The sequence below is a fragment of the Tupaia chinensis genome, unplaced genomic scaffold, assembly GCF_000334495.1.
Source record: "Tupaia chinensis unplaced genomic scaffold, TupChi_1.0 Scaffold148234_1, whole genome shotgun sequence".
Lineage (NCBI taxonomy): Eukaryota > Metazoa > Chordata > Mammalia > Scandentia > Tupaiidae > Tupaia > Tupaia belangeri.
In genome coordinates, this window is record NW_006208084.1 from 527,743 (window position 1) to 544,789 (window position 17,047).

The window sequence follows — 17,047 nt, forward strand, 5'->3', positions numbered from 1 at the left end:
CTCTTTCCATGGTAACTATACACAATGCTGGCGATGGTGCCCGTTGGCGGTAAGTGAAACAAAAGCACTAGAGAAGAAGCTTTTAAAAATGTAATTACAAAACAATTAAATAAGAAAGAAAAAGTCCATCTGCCATCTCACATTAACACTACAAAATGTGATTGACTTGTCGCTCCTCTCCTTTCCCTCCCCCTTTTTATTTTCAATGCTGTTGAGTAATGCCTCCTGGACTTTGGATGTACATATTGTTTTGTAGCCGTCTGAGCTGTTTGATTACTGACTTCATGGTGATTTTCCCCTCGCACATCTTACTCAGAGTTACTGAACTCCAGTTTGGCTGGTTTTATTAATGCACTTCCTGCCCCCATGCCTTTCCTACTTTTCCTCACTCCCCTGTTTGTAGCTCTGGACTGTCCTTTCTTTGCCCGTAACAGTCCTCTCTCCTGCCCGTGACTCCCTTCCTGACTTCTCTTTCCCCTACCTTCCTGTCCTCTTTACCCACATTCTCACCCATCCTCTTCCCACTCTCCCTTCCTGTCCTGTCCCTCCCTCACCCGCAGCTGGTCTCTCTCGCTGACTGGTGGTTTCTGGTTGGTTCTGGCCATGGTCCCTGTTCAGTGCTTGGTTGCATTCTGCTCTCCCAGCCAGTTTACGCTCTTGCTCCATTCTGATCCTTGTCTGTGAGACCTTGCTTTCCACCTTCTCCTTCCTTTCCAAAATTGAGTGGTTTTTTCTTTCTCTTTTCTTTTTTGTTTTGTGTGTGTGTGTGTTTTAACTGCATGCTCTCAGTCTCATCATTGTTGTATCCCATTCTTTCTTTTTAAATGTGAAATGTTTATATTATTTGGTGGGTCAAACTAGAGTAAATGGAGTTTCAAGCTCTGTCCTCATATAGGAGGCATATCACTATACAAATCCTAAATGGCACACTGAGAGGGTTTTTTGTCCCAATTCTACTCGACTTGAAATTGGCCTTTTTATAACACAACTTGAGCACTGTGCAAATCTAGCACAATGTAAATTCCAACAGGCAAAATAAGACATTTCTATTTTATATACATTTTTAATTGGCATGTTTTGTGACCTGACAGCACAGTGGATAATCAGGTTCTCTGGTGAGGCTTTATGCTGCTCACAAGAACTTGGAGGGCAGTTCTGTCAGGGGCTGCGGCAGCACCATCTGTGCCATCCTGCTTACCCTCGCCCTCAGAATGCTTTAGAGCATGCAGCTCTCTAATGAGGCTGGAGAGTGCCACAAAACAAAGACGCACTTTCTTTCTTTAGGTTTCTGTTTTGTTTTGTTTTTAAGATTTTTGCCATCACAGAAAGAGGCAAAGTGAGAAATCACCCCCAACGGGATGTGCTCACCATGATCCTTTCTCCATTCTCCTTTCTGGATTTTGGGCCTCCTCGCACATGTGCCCAGAATGGTTTTCAAGCCCCTGGGTCTAGGACTCGAACCGCAGTTGACCGTGTGGGAGTCCAGTGCCTCAACCACCACATCACCTGCTGGCCCCTTTACTCAGTTCTTTGAAGTGCCTACTGAAAGGCCTTCTGAAAACTTTATTTTTAAGTGTATAGACTATATATAGTCTAGGAAATTCAGAGTGGTCCAGAAGACTGTCAACATGGGAATCTAAGTTCCTTTATTTGTTTACTAACCTCAGACAGTAAAATCGTGGACACTTACCAATTATCTCCCTCTAAGTCTTTTTCATAACCCAAGTGGTAAGCCTCTGTTTTATTCATGAACGTTAGTGTTCATTTGCAAATGCTGTTTTCTGTTTACTTTTCCCTCATATTTTCCTTGATACAGAGACTTCTCTGTTCAAGAGATCTCCAAAGAACTTGAAATATATTTTTTCTTTGGAGTACTGAGTGGCAAAGAAGCCCTAGTTTTCCATTTGGAGACTGAAAAACTACATTTTACTCTTGTTAGCCTCCTTTAATAAGTGCTTTAAAACACTGTAAATTAATATTTTATATTGCTGTATTGATTATTTAAAGCTCTCAGAAATTTACATTTTAAACTAAGTACTGTGTTATTGGATGAGCACTGCGTGTTCCCTAACTTGGTCTTCATCTCCCTGCCCATTCTTTCCACTTGTTACTTCTAGGTGAATAATGCTACAGCACGCGTAATGACCAATAAAAAGATGGTCACACCATATGCAAATGGTAAGAAACCTTCGGAAGGCTGTCATTTATTTTCATATAAATATATGAATTATTTACAAATATTTAAGTATCTTTCTTTGAATGTTAAGACGGTTGTTTTTATTTATGTCGAGATAGCCTTTTTATCTAAGAGAATATTTTCTCTGCATGTTGGCTTTTTGTTAGAATTAAGCTTAGGATTCTAGTTATTAAATTATTGTATTCTCAGTAAAGTTTATCTTCTACACAGTACAAACATGTCATTGGGGGTTGCCTCCTGACACAAAGTTGCATCCAAGCACTCTCTATTTTAGTTTCTGTCGTTCTTTGTAATATGTTAGACTTGTTCACAACACCCCTCCCTGGATGTCCATCAGTTCTCACTTTCACTACCAATTCCTGCTCCTCTGAGCACGAGTGTATTGTGGGAAGGGTGAGTATGTCTTAATTCCTTCTGTAAGTCCCAGTCCCTCACTTTTCTATTTATAAGGCCTAGAGGTAGCAACTGTGTGTGCGTGTGTGTGCACGCGCGCACGCTCGTGTGTGTGTAACTTTCTAGTCTATGATCGCATGTTATTTAGCAAGTTTTTTAAACGTTTCTCATTGACAATGAAATTTTCTGTGAATGATTTGTCCCAATAAAAACAGAGCTTTTATATCACTCAAATGGGAGAAAAACAAAAAATCAAATGGATTGGTTCCTGAGATCTCCCACACTCTAGCACAGTGGGTTCTAATTTTTTACCAAAGCAGCAAAATTCTCCCTTTTAGGAACCAGCAGTTGGCATAATGGCTATGTTGCTAGACTCTCATGTAGTCGACTGTGGTTTGAGTCCCAGACCTAGTGTTAAACTCACACCTGGCATATGTGCCCAAGATCCCAAGAGGAGAATGGAGGAGAAGGGATTGCAGCATGGCCATCCCCCCTGGGGGGCAATTTCTTGCTTTCTGTCTCTCTATCTCTCTTTTTGGTGAGCGTACGCACCCTATAGCAAAAATGTCTCAAAAAAAAAAAAAAAAAACAAACAAACACCTCTCCCTTTTATTCTAGATACATTCTTACACAGTACCCTAACATATACAGCAGCGAATGAGGAGCTGCTCGGACTAATGCACTTTATGCATGGTTTTCTTACCTCTTACCTACTGTTGTAAAAACACAGTTCCGCACTAAAAACCCAGTGTGACCAAAATAAAAGGAGAGCCACGGGTGTCATAGATCCAGAAAGTGTTGTGACAGGAGCCAGACTGGCATCCAGAAGGCCAGCTCCCCTGTGCCCCAGCCTCGCTTTGCTCTGACAGCAGGCCAGTCTCTGTCCAATGCTATTTTGGTTTCTGTAAGCTGGGCCGCAGTATTTCAGCCCCTGAGGTTCTTCACAAACCATCACAACCCAACTCTTGGCTAGCAGGTGGAGTGGCGGTTAAGGGCGCTGGGCTCCCACATGGCCGACCACGATTCGAGTCCCGGACCTGGTGACTTGCTTTCTCTCTCTCTCTCCCTCTCTTTCTCTCTCTTTCGTGTTCTCTTGCTTTGTCCCCTCTGGTCAGATTTTAATAAATTAATTAATTTAATTAAATAATTCAAAAACACAGTCTCTCTCAGCTTACTATTTAGGAAATGAGGCCCAGAGAAGTGTAGTCCTCACCGCAGTTGCAGATGCAGTACCAGTATTATGTCCCGCTCTGCGTTTTGTGAAGGTTAAACGGCATCTGTGAAAATACACTGTAAATTGTACTAAACTGAAAATCCTCAAGTAGTACCAGCACATCAGTCTACACCATCGTATGGATTTAAAATGTGGGCTCGGGGATTAGTTCCATTGGTGGAAGAAAGGTCACTTGTTGCATGTTGCTCTAAATTGGCATTCAGGAAGCCTGCTGCTGTGTCGAAGGTCTAAGGACAGTGCCGAGGGTTCCTTCTGATGAATTCGCGGTCGGCATTTTCATTTATTTTGGTTGCGATCACTTAATTTGTGCAGAAGCACCGAACAATATTTGTGCAATTTGCAGACATTTGACACTGCAGAACTTTAGTGCTCTTACAATTTAAGTAGGATTTGACCCATATTTTGTCAAAATTTAATTTAAAATAATGGACATCACTATCATGAGCACATAAGATGATGAGTAGGAGATTGGTTTGATTCAGAAAGAATAAATTTTTTCCTTGAATAATATCTTTGCTTGTGGCCATTTAAATCTGGTTACTTCAGTAGAATTGGCTTTTTCTTCTATTTGTGTGTCTATAGAGAGCAGTGACATGGTGCTAGCTAGGGACTTGAGATAATACAAATCAGCAAAAGAACCTATCTTTCAGAAAAAAATAGGACGTGTGCTCGTTATGTGTAACAGTCAAGAAATATTTATTGATTAAAGCTTTTGTATGGAATTCTATTCGCTCTCAGTGAGCAGTGGTATATTTTTCTCTCCTTTTTATTTTTTTTATTTTTTTTTTTATTAAATAGATTTCTCCATGGGGCACATGTGCTTGCTAGAGAGAAACAGAGAGAGGGAAAGTGAGAAATCACCCCTGAGAGGGATGGCCTCGCTGAATTCCCTTCTCCATTCTCTTCTTGGGATTTTGGGCAACGTATACATGTGCTTGGTGTGATTTTTCAGGCCGCAGAATCCGGGGCTCACACTGCAGTCAGCCAAGTGGGAGTCCAATGTCTTAACCGCACACCAACTGCTCTCTCCTTTTTTGTAACACTTACCATATTCAAAAGATATGAATAAATAAAATTGGCATCAAATGTATTTGGAAACTCTTAATATTTAGTTTAATTTAGTGTTAGACAGCAGCTCAGTGTCCTTGACTTAAATGTGTTCATTACACATTAAAATCTTGAAAAAATATGAACTGAAGTTGAGTTTTATTATTGCATGTCTTTCTTTCCTTTTTCACTTGGTGAGCACTGATGAAACCTCAGTGAGAGAGAGTCTCAGTGTACGCAGAATGCCAGTATAGCATAATCGATCATGGAGTCAAAAATCCAGGTCACATTTAAATTCAGCCACAGAATGCCTTCTTAAAACAACTAGAGCAGTAAGCAGTGTTGAGGTGATGGATAAAAAAGTGCAGGGCCACGTAGTGACTTGGTGGTGATGCAATTGGACCCACATGGGAAAGGTCCTGGCTTCTTGTTCAGGACCTCCATGAGCATGCCATTATGGGCACACGTGCCCGTAATCTGGGCAGACTGAGCCGGGGGTGGGCCATGACATGAAGACCCTTTTGGGGGTTCTCGCCCCTCTTCCCCCAGAAGAAAAATTAACCTTAAAAATAAATAAATATTTGGGCCAGCAGGTGGTGTGGTAGTTAAGGACTCTGGACTCCCACATGACCAGCCATGGTTGGAGTCCTGGACCTGGTGCTTGCTTTCTCACTTCCTCTCAGTCTGTTCCTCTCTGGTCTAATTTTTAAAGACAGATAAATAAAGTTACATAGTTCTTTTTAAAAATAAAAATAAATAAGTAAATATTAGGGTCTCAAACCCTAGGAAGCATATTTCGTTTTGTTTTGTTTTTTAGAGAGATTTTTACTTTAGGACGCACGCATTCATCGGAGAGACAGAAACAGAGACAGCAAGCAAGAAATCACCCTCCCCCCGACCCTGAAGGGGATTGGCCACTCTGCAATCCCTTCTCCTCCATTCTCCTCTCAGGATCTTAGGTGCACACACACACGTGCCCAGCGTGTTTTATGCTGCCAGGTCCAGGATTTGAACCACAGTGATGTAATCATTATGCCATCAGCTAGTTCAGCATGTATTTTTACTAAGAAAAGAAAAAATATACCAGTGCGATACAGAGTGACAGGCTTCTTCCCTTTTTTCTAAACTAAAATAAATAAATAAATAAACAAACAAACAAATAAATGACTCTGGACTCCCACATGACCAGCCATGGTTGGAGTCCTGGACCTGGTGCTTGCTTTCTCACTTCCTCTCAGTCTGTTCCTCTCTGGTCTAATTTTTAAAGACAGATAAATAAAGTTACATAGTTCTTTTTAAAAATAAAAATAAATAAGTAAATATTAGGGTCTCAAACCCTAGGAAGCATATTTCGTTTTGTTTTGTTTTTTAGAGAGATTTTTACTTTAGGACGCACGCATTCATCGGAGAGACAGAAACAGAGACAGCAAGCAAGAAATCACCCTCCCCCCGACCCTGAAGGGGATTGGCCACTCTGCAATCCCTTCTCCTCCATTCTCCTCTCAGGATCTTAGGTGCACACACACACGTGCCCAGCGTGTTTTATGCTGCCAGGTCCAGGATTTGAACCACAGTGATGTAATCATTATGCCATCAGCTAGTTCAGCATGTATTTTTACTAAGAAAAGAAAAAATATACCAGTGCGATACAGAGTGACAGGCTTCTTCCCTTTTTTCTAAACTAAAATAAATAAATAAATAAACAAACAAACAAATAAATAAACAAACAAGCCTATTTTAGGTAACCTATGAGAGAAATAAGCTATAAACCCCAGGATTGATTTATTTATATTTCTTTTTCCTCCTCTCATTTCCTCTCCATCTTTCTCTCTGCTTCCCAAGTTCCCTCTATTCTCATCCCCTCTTCCCCATGCCCACCCACTCTCAGCCCTCCTTTTATCTCTTCACTGTGATAAAGACAATACCATTATTCTCATACACATCCCAATCTGTCACACAAGGAAAAGTTGATAATAGGCAAAAATAAGCCCTTCACTGTCAAAGCCAGCATTGCATGCGCTGGTCACCCCGTTACTTCACATGATCTGAAACACTTGCTGTCCTCTTTGCCGTTACAGGTTGGAAATTAAGCCCAGTAGTTGGAGCTGTATATGGCCCCGAGTTGTATGCAGGTAGTATTTAAGCTAATGTTTCCTTTTGTGCTTTTGAGCTATAGCTTTTATTGTTTTGTATCCTGCTATTCCTTTTTAATCTTTAATTTTTCTATTTTTCTTTTTTTTTTTTAAATGCAACCAGCATCCAGCTTTCAAGCAGATGTATCCCTAGGCAATGATGCAGCAGTGCCCCTGTCAGGAAGAGGGGGTATCAACACTTACATTCCTTTAATCAGTAAGTAGCCTATGTTGGCCTGGCATAGGTTTCGATGTCGTGAGTAAACAGTGGTATGCTAGTTTGTTGTTGTTGTCATCATTGTTTGTGTTTTCCTACTATAATAACTGAAAAGGAGAACACTCCTGAGAGAGAGAATATATACTGTCACAGGCCCTGTCCTGCTTAACCTGTGCCACAGTCTTCCTGACCAAGGTAACAGTGCCACCAAGCAAAAATAGCTGGGAATGGTAGAGATGGTGAGGGGCATATGAAGAATATTTTAGTCTGGAGACCAGCATTTAGCGTCATGGCTATGTCACTAGACTCCCATGTAGTAGAACACGGCTCGAGTCCCGGACCCTGTGGTTTAAACTCAAGCCAGGCGCAGGTGCGTGCATGCCCAGGATCCCAATCCTGACAAGAGAATGGAGAAGGGATTGCGGCGTGGCCTTCTCCCCTGGAGGGTAATTTCTCACTTTCTGTCTCTCTGTGTCTCTCTGTCTTTCTGGCAAGCACATGTGCCTATAGCAAAAACCTCTCCCAAAGAACAAAAGAAAGAATATTTTAGTCTGTATTTGATAATAACGGAAACAAAAGAAGTTTATATAGCATACATCATGTGTTTCCTCTGCAAGTCAACTTCAGGCTCTTCAGGAGGGGATCACTTTAAGCACTGGCAGTATTACTGATTATTCTCAGCTCTCTTGATAACACTACAGTCATTTTTATCTGAACCATTTTGCTCCAGTAAGAGAGATAATCACACAGAATTCAGTGAACAGGGAAGCTGTGTCTCAGCACATCTCTGTACACCCAGAGAATGACACACCTGTAATGGGCCCTCAGAAAACATTCACCTCTCACGGGACCAGCAGTTAGCGTAAGGGCTATGTCACTGGACTCCCACGTAGTTAACCGCGGTTTGAGTCCTGGACCCGGTGGCTTAAACTCACGCCGGGCGCGTGTGCGTGCATGCCCAAGATCCCAAGAGGAGAATGGAGGAGAAGGGATTGCGGCATGGCCATCCCCCCTGGGGTGTGATTTCTCGCTTTCTATCTCTCTGTCTCTCTCTGTCTGTCTGGCGAACGCACACGCCCTATAGCAAAAATCTCTCCCAAAAAAAAAAAAAAACCACACACACAAAAAAGAAAACATTCACCTCTCTGAAGGCTACAAGGCAACAGGAGAGGAGTGGGTTCCCTCTTACCATCCATTTTAGGATTAAAACACAATAGATAAAGGAATGAAATTGACAAAATGAAATATCTAAAGGCTATTGTAAGACTTGGAGTTTGGCACCACATAAAAATATGAAAAGAATATCCTTTCTGGGACCAGCAGTTAGGGTAATGGCTATGTCACTGGACTCCCACGTAGTTGACCGCGGTTTGAGTCCTGGACCCGGTGGCTTAAACTCACACGGGGCGCGTGTGCATGCGGGCGCAAGATCCCAAGAGGAGAATGGAGAAGGAATTGCAGCTTGGCCATCCCCCCAGGGGGTGATTTCTCGCTTTCCATCTCTGTCTCTCTCTGTCTTTCTGGCGAGTGCACGCACCCTATAGCAAAAAATCTTCTCCAAAAAAAGAAAAGAATATTCTTTCTTTTAAGGAATAATTGTTATATGTACATAATAATGTTTGGGAATAAGATTGATAACTGGCCAGTTAAAGAGTGTATATTGCTCTGATTTAAAATATCCACAAAAATTAAAAGCTATATTCTTACTGTGACAGTAGTTCTCAGAGCTTTTGGACTTCATTTCTCACCAACTTGCATTTTAATGCTAAAATTGGAGAGGACCAGAGAAAATTCACTCAAGATTTGTGATAAGTGGGACGAGCAGATGGCGTAATGGCTACATTGCTAGACTCCCACCTAGTCGGCCACAGTTCAAATCCCAAACCTGGTGACTTAAACTCACGCCGGGTGCATATGCTTGCGTTCCCAAGATCCCAAGAGAAGAATGGAGAAGAAGGGATTGCGGCATGTCCATTCCCCCTGGGGGGTGATTTCTTGCTTTCTATCTATCTATCTATCTATCTATCTATCTATCTTTCTGGCAAGTGCACTCACCCTATAGCAAAAACCTCTCCAGAAAATAAAGATTTGTGATAAGTGAAACATAGAGTCATTTGCATTTGTATATTGGGTCTCCCTTTCCATTTCTTTCTCACTCAGAGACCCAGAGTAGGAAGTCCATTGAATAATAGATGTGCCACCTTTTCAGGAAGGATGTGGTACCAGTTTTCATTTTCTTACAATTGGTTCACAAGTTGCTATTGAATGAAAGTTGACATTTCTGTCACATTTTGGGTCTCCCTTTAGTTCCTGGCTTTCCTTACCCTACTGCGGCCACCACGGCAGCGGCTTTCAGAGGAGCCCATCTGAGGGGCAGAGGGCGGACGGTATACGGTGCAGTCCGAGCGGTACCTCCAACAGCCATCCCCGCCTATCCAGGGTAAGCATTAGATTCCAAAATCAATATGTTTCTATAATAAGCAACTGGAAAAAAAAGAATACCATGGCCCTCTCATAACTTCTGGGATGTTGCCATGCCACATGCTAGACATTCGATGAATATTTGCAAATTAACAGATTAAATGGCAAGAACCAAACTCTGTCATCATGAGAATGTTTCAAAGTGGTAATTCATTCTATAAATCCTCATTTGGGCCACCTTAAGCCCTTGTGGTAATGGCTTAAGACAGCAGCCAGAACCGTCTTGTGTTTACTAGCAGTGTGTCGGCATGGAGTTGTCACTCAGCAGCGCACGAATATGGATTAACACTACGTCAGAGAACCAAAAGAGGAGCTCAAGACTGTAGTAAAGGTGGCATCTGCTGTGTTCACCCCTTGTCACCACCCTGTTGGGGGCTGAGGCACTCAGTGCCCTCCCCTTTGGTTCCACTGCCTGGGTGGTGAGCAGCAGAGCTAGTTACCCACAATGGATTTGCTTTCTTTGTAGGAAACGGATTAAAAGAGGTTAATTCAAAGATGAACCAAGTCCAATTGAATCAAGGGAGAAAGGGAGAAGTAGGAGGAATTAAACTGCAGTTGGCTTCTGAATGATGGTAAAACAACTAATGTAGCTGAGCATCCTTCAATTCTGTGATTTTTATACAGAGGGTGTCTCATGCAGTGGAATGATTCCATAGCAACAAATAAATCCTTTGTTATTGAATGGAGGAGAAGGAGTGAAGATGGCAGGTTTTGTCTTTAGTTGTTTCTCAGGGTCAGCCTGAAATGTATATTTTCATGAAGAGTGGATTTTTATAAGTCAGCTGTACCAAGAACTTACTCTCTTCAAAGATGTGACATTTCTCTTCATCTCTTCTCTGCTGTGATAGGCTTTTTTCTTCTGGTAGTCTCATTAAGGAATAGACAGTGGCAGAGAAGCCTATGAGCTGCTACTTACTGAAACATGAGAGCCTCATTTGTATGTCCTTTTCTAATAGCAAAATTGGCTTAACCTTGCATTGTACTAACTTAGCGTTCATTCATTCATAAACTAAATGGACATACCTTTAGGAGTCCTCTATCCCACTGAATTAAAGCATTCTTATTAGAGAATGCAAGTATGCATGTCGACGTAGGCAGGCTCCAAAAGACACTAGAAGGGAACTGCTTCAGAAATTAACTTTCATGTGCAGTTTATAGATGTTGAAACTCCCATGCATCCCATCATCTCCATCTTCTGCCATTACTTACTTTTAATTTTGTCTTTTTTCCTCTCAACTTGACCTTTGACCTTCAACCTCTGACATCTCTTTAAAGACGTGAATAAAGATGCAGTATTATTTCATCAGGAAATAATTCAAGTGGAACATAAAATTGAACCTTTGGAAGTTCTATAAACTAGGAAAAGTGCCTATAAGGTGTCTTCCATTTCAATCCAAGAGAGTTTGTCATCATATTTGCAAAGAGATCGCTCACCAGAAACATGGGACATCTTTATTTTTTAACATTCTTGAGTTAAAGTGGTTGAATTCATTCCTATTCAATGTAGGTCAGTTAGTAAATTGGCCAGACTTGAGAGCCCATTCTCTGCCTACTCTGTGTCAGCTAAATATTTGCTCAAAAATATTTTATCTTTAAGTCTAATCACATTGATTTCTGTGCATTACATTGAACACTAATATCCCATGTTTTCTTTTTTATTAACTAAACCACCTGTTTACATGGAAGATGGCAAGGAATAAGTCCAGTATTTTATGGGGAATGGCCTAGAATCGCTTTTCAGCTTAGTAGAATAATTCCATCATTAATCATTGTGTTCTAGCCTTCTTGGGGCATTTGTTACAAGGAATATTGGAATTTTTCCAGAACTTATGTGAATATTCCCAGTAAGTTGGAAATTGACTTAGGGTAAATGTATTCAGGTTTTTAAGGCCGACACTCTTCTCTAGAGAAGGAATATTTTTAAATCTTTGCATACATCCCCTTATTGAAATCACTGAGAGCTAAGTAGCCATCACGTGGCCTCAGTGTGCTTCCCATTTGTTAGCCTCCTCATTGTGAACAAGTCTCTTTTTTACTAACATGAAACTGAGAGGCAAATTATTTTCTCATACCAGATTTTAACTGCATTCAGAGACTGTAAGGTGTATAGTACTTAGCTAAATGAGCATTAAAGATGAACTTGATTTGCCTGTTGTGTAATACAGTATCAGGGTCTTTGCAAAGTGTGACCATAACTATCCTATAAATACAACAGAATATCATTAGAAGTAGAATTCAGAAACTTTTCGGCCACCATAAGAAACAGATTTTCATATTCAAGGTAAAAATATTATTTGACAACCTTACTTGCCAGCTTGTTTATTATAACAGAGAAGGTAGTAGTGAAAATTTCTAGCTTTAGTTGAATAAACTAACAGATCATCTAATTTAAAACAGCCAAATCTTGGCTTACAGATATGTACAAGAAAGTCTTATCTTTTATCTCTACTGCTATCCCATGTCTTTTGGTCCCAGAATGACGTTCTGGGGAAAGTCTATATGCACAAAAATACTTCACAAGGTTGGAAATCTGTATTTTAAGAAAAATAGTGTAGTGGGAACCAGCAGGTGGCGTGGTGGTTAAGGTGCTGGACACTCCCACATGGCCAACCGCGGTTCAAGTACGGGACCTGGTGGCTTGCTTTCTCACTTTCCCTCCCTCTCTCTGTGTATCTTTCTCTGGTCAAATTAAAATAAATGAATGAATAAATAAAATTAAATAAATAATTATTTTTTAAAAAAAAAAAGAAAAGTAGCGTAGTGCTGCTGAGGATTTAAAGGGGGGAGGGTCATATGCATTATTTGTCTGCTACAAATTCATTATCTAATCAGGAAAATAAACCCTTTTATTCCTAACCCACTACCTTCTCAGTTTTACTCTTTTAAATAAGACATGATCCTTAGGCATTCCCAGAATTTCAGTTATCAGTTGTATTTCTCAGAATTCCATAAGTATTCTTATGGTCGAAAAAGAACCCTTAAGATCTCCAGTTACTCCTCCCACTCTGGATTATATTGTTACTATCTGGGATCCCCACTGCACCTTTCAATTCTTGGACCTTGGACCAATCACCTTAACCTTTAGCTCATTATCTCTGCTTGTGAAAGCAATGCATTGTGGGTATTTTTGGTTGTGTTTTTTTTGTTTTTTGTTTTTTTAATTACATTCCTCTATTTCCTTTGGTCAGAATTGATTGACTTGTTTTTCTGAGGTGTTGCATTGGTTCTTAAAATGCTGAATAATAATACTTTGCATGCTTGTGTGATCAGCCAAATCTTATCGCATGTCTAATGTGCAGGGTAAAAAGCAGGTGATGTATGGATATCAGAAAAAAAGTTTACATATGCTACAAAACCAAAAACAAAATACTAAACCTAATTTTCAAACATTTTACACACACGTCCTGCCCCAGTGAAATTCTTTGGGTTCATTTTTCTTGCATTAAGCCCATTCAGACACCCACCCCACTTTATAAGCTCTATAAAGAAATCTTCCTGCTGGAGCAAGCTTATTTTAAAAAATATACCAGACACCAAAAGGTGATGTTTCCAGTCCTGCAGATTTTCAGTAGCTGTGTTAGGCTCTCCTGTGAGTGCTTTTCTGTTGTGTCAATGTTACTTTAATAACCAGAGATCCAGGTTGCTCGTTGCAGTTTTGCACACCTTTCCCTCTCCTCACATGTCCTGGAGCTGTGTAACATGTGTGTGCATTTTCACATTTTTCTCAGTGACTGGCTGTGGCCTCCAGCCCAGGTTTTGTGTTCATACATCACCTGCCTGTGTAGAGCGCATGTGCATGCTGCCGTCCTCAATAACCGGAATGTGTTTCTGTTCTTTTGTTTTTTTGTTTTTGTTTTTGTGTGGATTTTCTGCAGTGTGGTTTACCAGGACGGATTTTACGGTGCTGACCTCTATGTAAGTACACACACCGGGGCCGCCTTGACCCCATCCCCTGACAAGCCAGCCTTTTTTTTTCTGTTTCTTTGGTTTGTTTTTGTTTTTGTTTTTCCAAATATAATTTATTTAATTTTTATTTCGTTTTTCCTTGTGGACATATATATATATATATTTATATATTTAAGAATGCAAGCATGCTTCTCTGCCACTGCGCTTGCCCCTGGGTGCAAAAACTAAGCCTTTAGGTTTCCTGATCATTGCTAGGGTCAGTCTACTGGACATATTCTTTTCCCTTCCCTATACCCACAGAGGTTCTGTGTTTATCACTGATTGATTCCTGAGATGATCAGCAGGTTTAAAGTCGTGTCATTTGCTGTCGTATTTGCACGCATAAATAACAGGACTAGATTAGCCTTACCAACTCTCTGCCTTCTCTGCTTTTCTTCTCATTTCACATCCCTCTTTAGATCATTAGAGTTTTGATTTATGTAGATGGCAATAAGCTTTCTGAATTGTGTGCTTCCTATTTTTTATACTTTGAGAGAGCATTATCTTGTAAAAATGGAATAAGGGGCTGATGCCACTGAACAGTGTGCTAATGAAAGGTTGCCAGAGAGTCAGTTCGGAAGAACTTTTTTCAGTCAGAAGGTTCACAGTCCGTGGATCTGTTCTTCAGACTCTGCAGAAGGAAATGAGTAGCATTAACAAGCAACCTGGCTCTCCTTCAGTCAGTGACTGCCACACGGTGTGTTGCTACCGGTCACATTCACATGTGATCCGTTACTCACTGTCTGGCTGTAGCTAACGTTCCACAATTGGCTTGTCGTATAATATTTTAAATAAGGACCAAGTGATCTAACTGACAGTGCAAGTTTTTGAGTTTTCAGGTCTTATTAGGCCCTCTTCAGATGGTCTTTTTCTGAATGCAAGCTTGGTCTTATCACCCAAATCATTATGAAACAATTTTATGAGAAAGATTTATCAGTATGAAATTATTCTGTAAGGATACGTTAAAGTGGTCTAGAAATGCTTTCTCCACCACAACATCCCAAAATCCGTAAGAGATTTTTAGTGAACTATTTCCAGTCTGTCAGAGATTCTCTGACAATCCGAAAACGTTAACGCACTTTTTTTGTATTGCATTTAGAGGTTCCAAATATAATTTATTTAATTTTTATTTCGTTTTTCCTTGTGGACATATATATATATATATTTATATATTTAAGAATGCAAGCATGCTTCTCTGCCACTGCGCTTGCCCCTGGGTGCAAAAACTAAGCCTTTAGGTTTCCTGATCATTGCTAGGGTCAGTCTACTGGACATATTCTTTTCCCTTCCCTATACCCACAGAGGTTCTGTGTTTATCACTGATTGATTCCTGAGATGATCAGCAGGTTTAAAGTCGTGTCATTTGCTGTCGTATTTGCACGCATAAATAACAGGACTAGATTAGCCTTACCAACTCTCTGCCTTCTCTGCTTTTCTTCTCATTTCACATCCCTCTTTAGATCATTAGAGTTTTGATTTATGTAGATGGCAATAAGCTTTCTGAATTGTGTGCTTCCTATTTTTTATACTTTGAGAGAGCATTATCTTGTAAAAATGGAATAAGGGGCTGATGCCACTGAACAGTGTGCTAATGAAAGGTTGCCAGAGAGTCAGTTCGGAAGAACTTTTTTCAGTCAGAAGGTTCACAGTCCGTGGATCTGTTCTTCAGACTCTGCAGAAGGAAATGAGTAGCATTAACAAGCAACCTGGCTCTCCTTCAGTCAGTGACTGCCACACGGTGTGTTGCTACCGGTCACATTCACATGTGATCCGTTACTCACTGTCTGGCTGTAGCTAACGTTCCACAATTGGCTTGTCGTATAATATTTTAAATAAGGACCAAGTGATCTAACTGACAGTGCAAGTTTTTGAGTTTTCAGGTCTTATTAGGCCCTCTTCAGATGGTCTTTTTCTGAATGCAAGCTTGGTCTTATCACCCAAATCATTATGAAACAATTTTATGAGAAAGATTTATCAGTATGAAATTATTCTGTAAGGATACGTTAAAGTGGTCTAGAAATGCTTTCTCCACCACAACATCCCAAAATCCGTAAGAGATTTTTAGTGAACTATTTCCAGTCTGTCAGAGATTCTCTGACAATCCGAAAACGTTAACGCACTTTTTTTGTATTGCATTTAGAGGTTGTGTGTGTTGCAGGTAGCAGATAGGACAGTACAGTCCTCAGAGGTGCAGGTGATTCGACACACCTGTACTCTTTAGGCCATCAGAGTATGCTGTAATTGAACTACTGCTTCAAGGAGCTGTAGCCGTTATCATGACCAACACTCTAACTTCATGGCTGTGTTTCTTAGAGAGATTGTGACTTACCCAGGATCACGTAACTTGTTTGTATAGCCAAGCATAAAACCCAACTAACCCATATTTCATTACCTCTCTTTGTGCTTTAATTAAAATCCTCCTTTCTCCTTAGAATGTGTTTAAGGAGTAATGAAGGAAATCTTTTTTTCCCATGTTTACAGTGAAATTTCAGAATTAGGAAAATCTGTCCTACTTTTACATCAAATTCCACATTTCTAAATAGACATATGATGTTAAAAAGTGTATTCTCCCACATACATGATTATCCATATTGTCATATAACTGACCTTTATATTATTTAAGTTTTTTTAATCTGATCTATTAAAACAAGCACTTCTATTTGAATTCTTTCTTAAATTAGTTTTTCTCTAATATATTCTTTATTTGGGTCTCTTTTTTTTTCTAAATAACAGCCTACTTTTATTAAGGTTTGCCTCCTTTCATCTTAAGTCAACAAATCAAATACTTCTCTATAGTTCTCTCATTTACTAACTTTGCAATATGTTTTTTTGAGATTGATGATTTTTCTGTACTAGTCAAGAAAATACACTTGAATTTTTTATCTACTAATTGGATCACTTTGTCAGACTAAACAGAAGTAAGTCAGTGATCTTGTTGGAATATTTTTTTTGACCAGCAAACCCTTGTTGACCAGAGTAGTGATTAGTGCCGTTAAGTTTCTTTAGTTCCTACCTTAAGACAGAGTTACTCAGAGAAAAAAGTTGATCTCAAAATAATATCTGAGCCCACTAATGAGATGCAAGCATACAGTATGAGGTAGCTGTTAAGTTAAGCCTGATGTAATTATAGCTTTTAAAACTGTGTATTCCATATTCCATATGTGAGGAAGCAAAGGATTCTTCTTAACACACAGACACACACACCCAAAAAACACCTGTCATTTTTGCCTTTTGCCTTGAGTTTGTTCTGCTTTCTCTGTACTTTCCCATCTATGGAAATCTGTCGATACACATTTAGTGCTTGTTTTCTCAGAAGTGCATATTAGAAATACAAAAAAATAGAAGATTTATCTGTTATTTAAAAGTACACCAACCAGAGCTTAAAGAAAAGACACAGGGGA

At 40.0% G+C, this 17,047-nt stretch overlaps 1 protein-coding gene across 23 annotated transcripts in view; it reads left to right on the top strand.

Annotated features, from left to right (window-relative positions):
* Positions 1-17,047, top strand: part of RBFOX2 (RNA binding fox-1 homolog 2) — a 255,042-nt gene that overhangs the window by 224,078 nt on the left and 13,917 nt on the right. For 13 of the 23 annotated variants that reach the window (XM_006170295.3, XM_006170300.3, XM_027769023.1 and 10 more), the window contains 5 exons: positions 2,118-2,178; positions 6,950-7,003; positions 7,128-7,220; positions 9,516-9,660; positions 13,577-13,616. In XM_006170295.3, coding sequence (XP_006170357.1) covers positions 2,118-2,178; positions 6,950-7,003; positions 7,128-7,220; positions 9,516-9,660; positions 13,577-13,616 — 393 coding nt within the window. The remainder of the gene's footprint in view (positions 1-2,117; positions 2,179-6,949; positions 7,004-7,127; positions 7,221-9,515; positions 9,661-13,576; positions 13,617-17,047) is intronic. The other 10 variants (XM_006170297.3, XM_006170302.3, XM_006170298.3 and 7 more) reach the window with 3 other exon arrangements.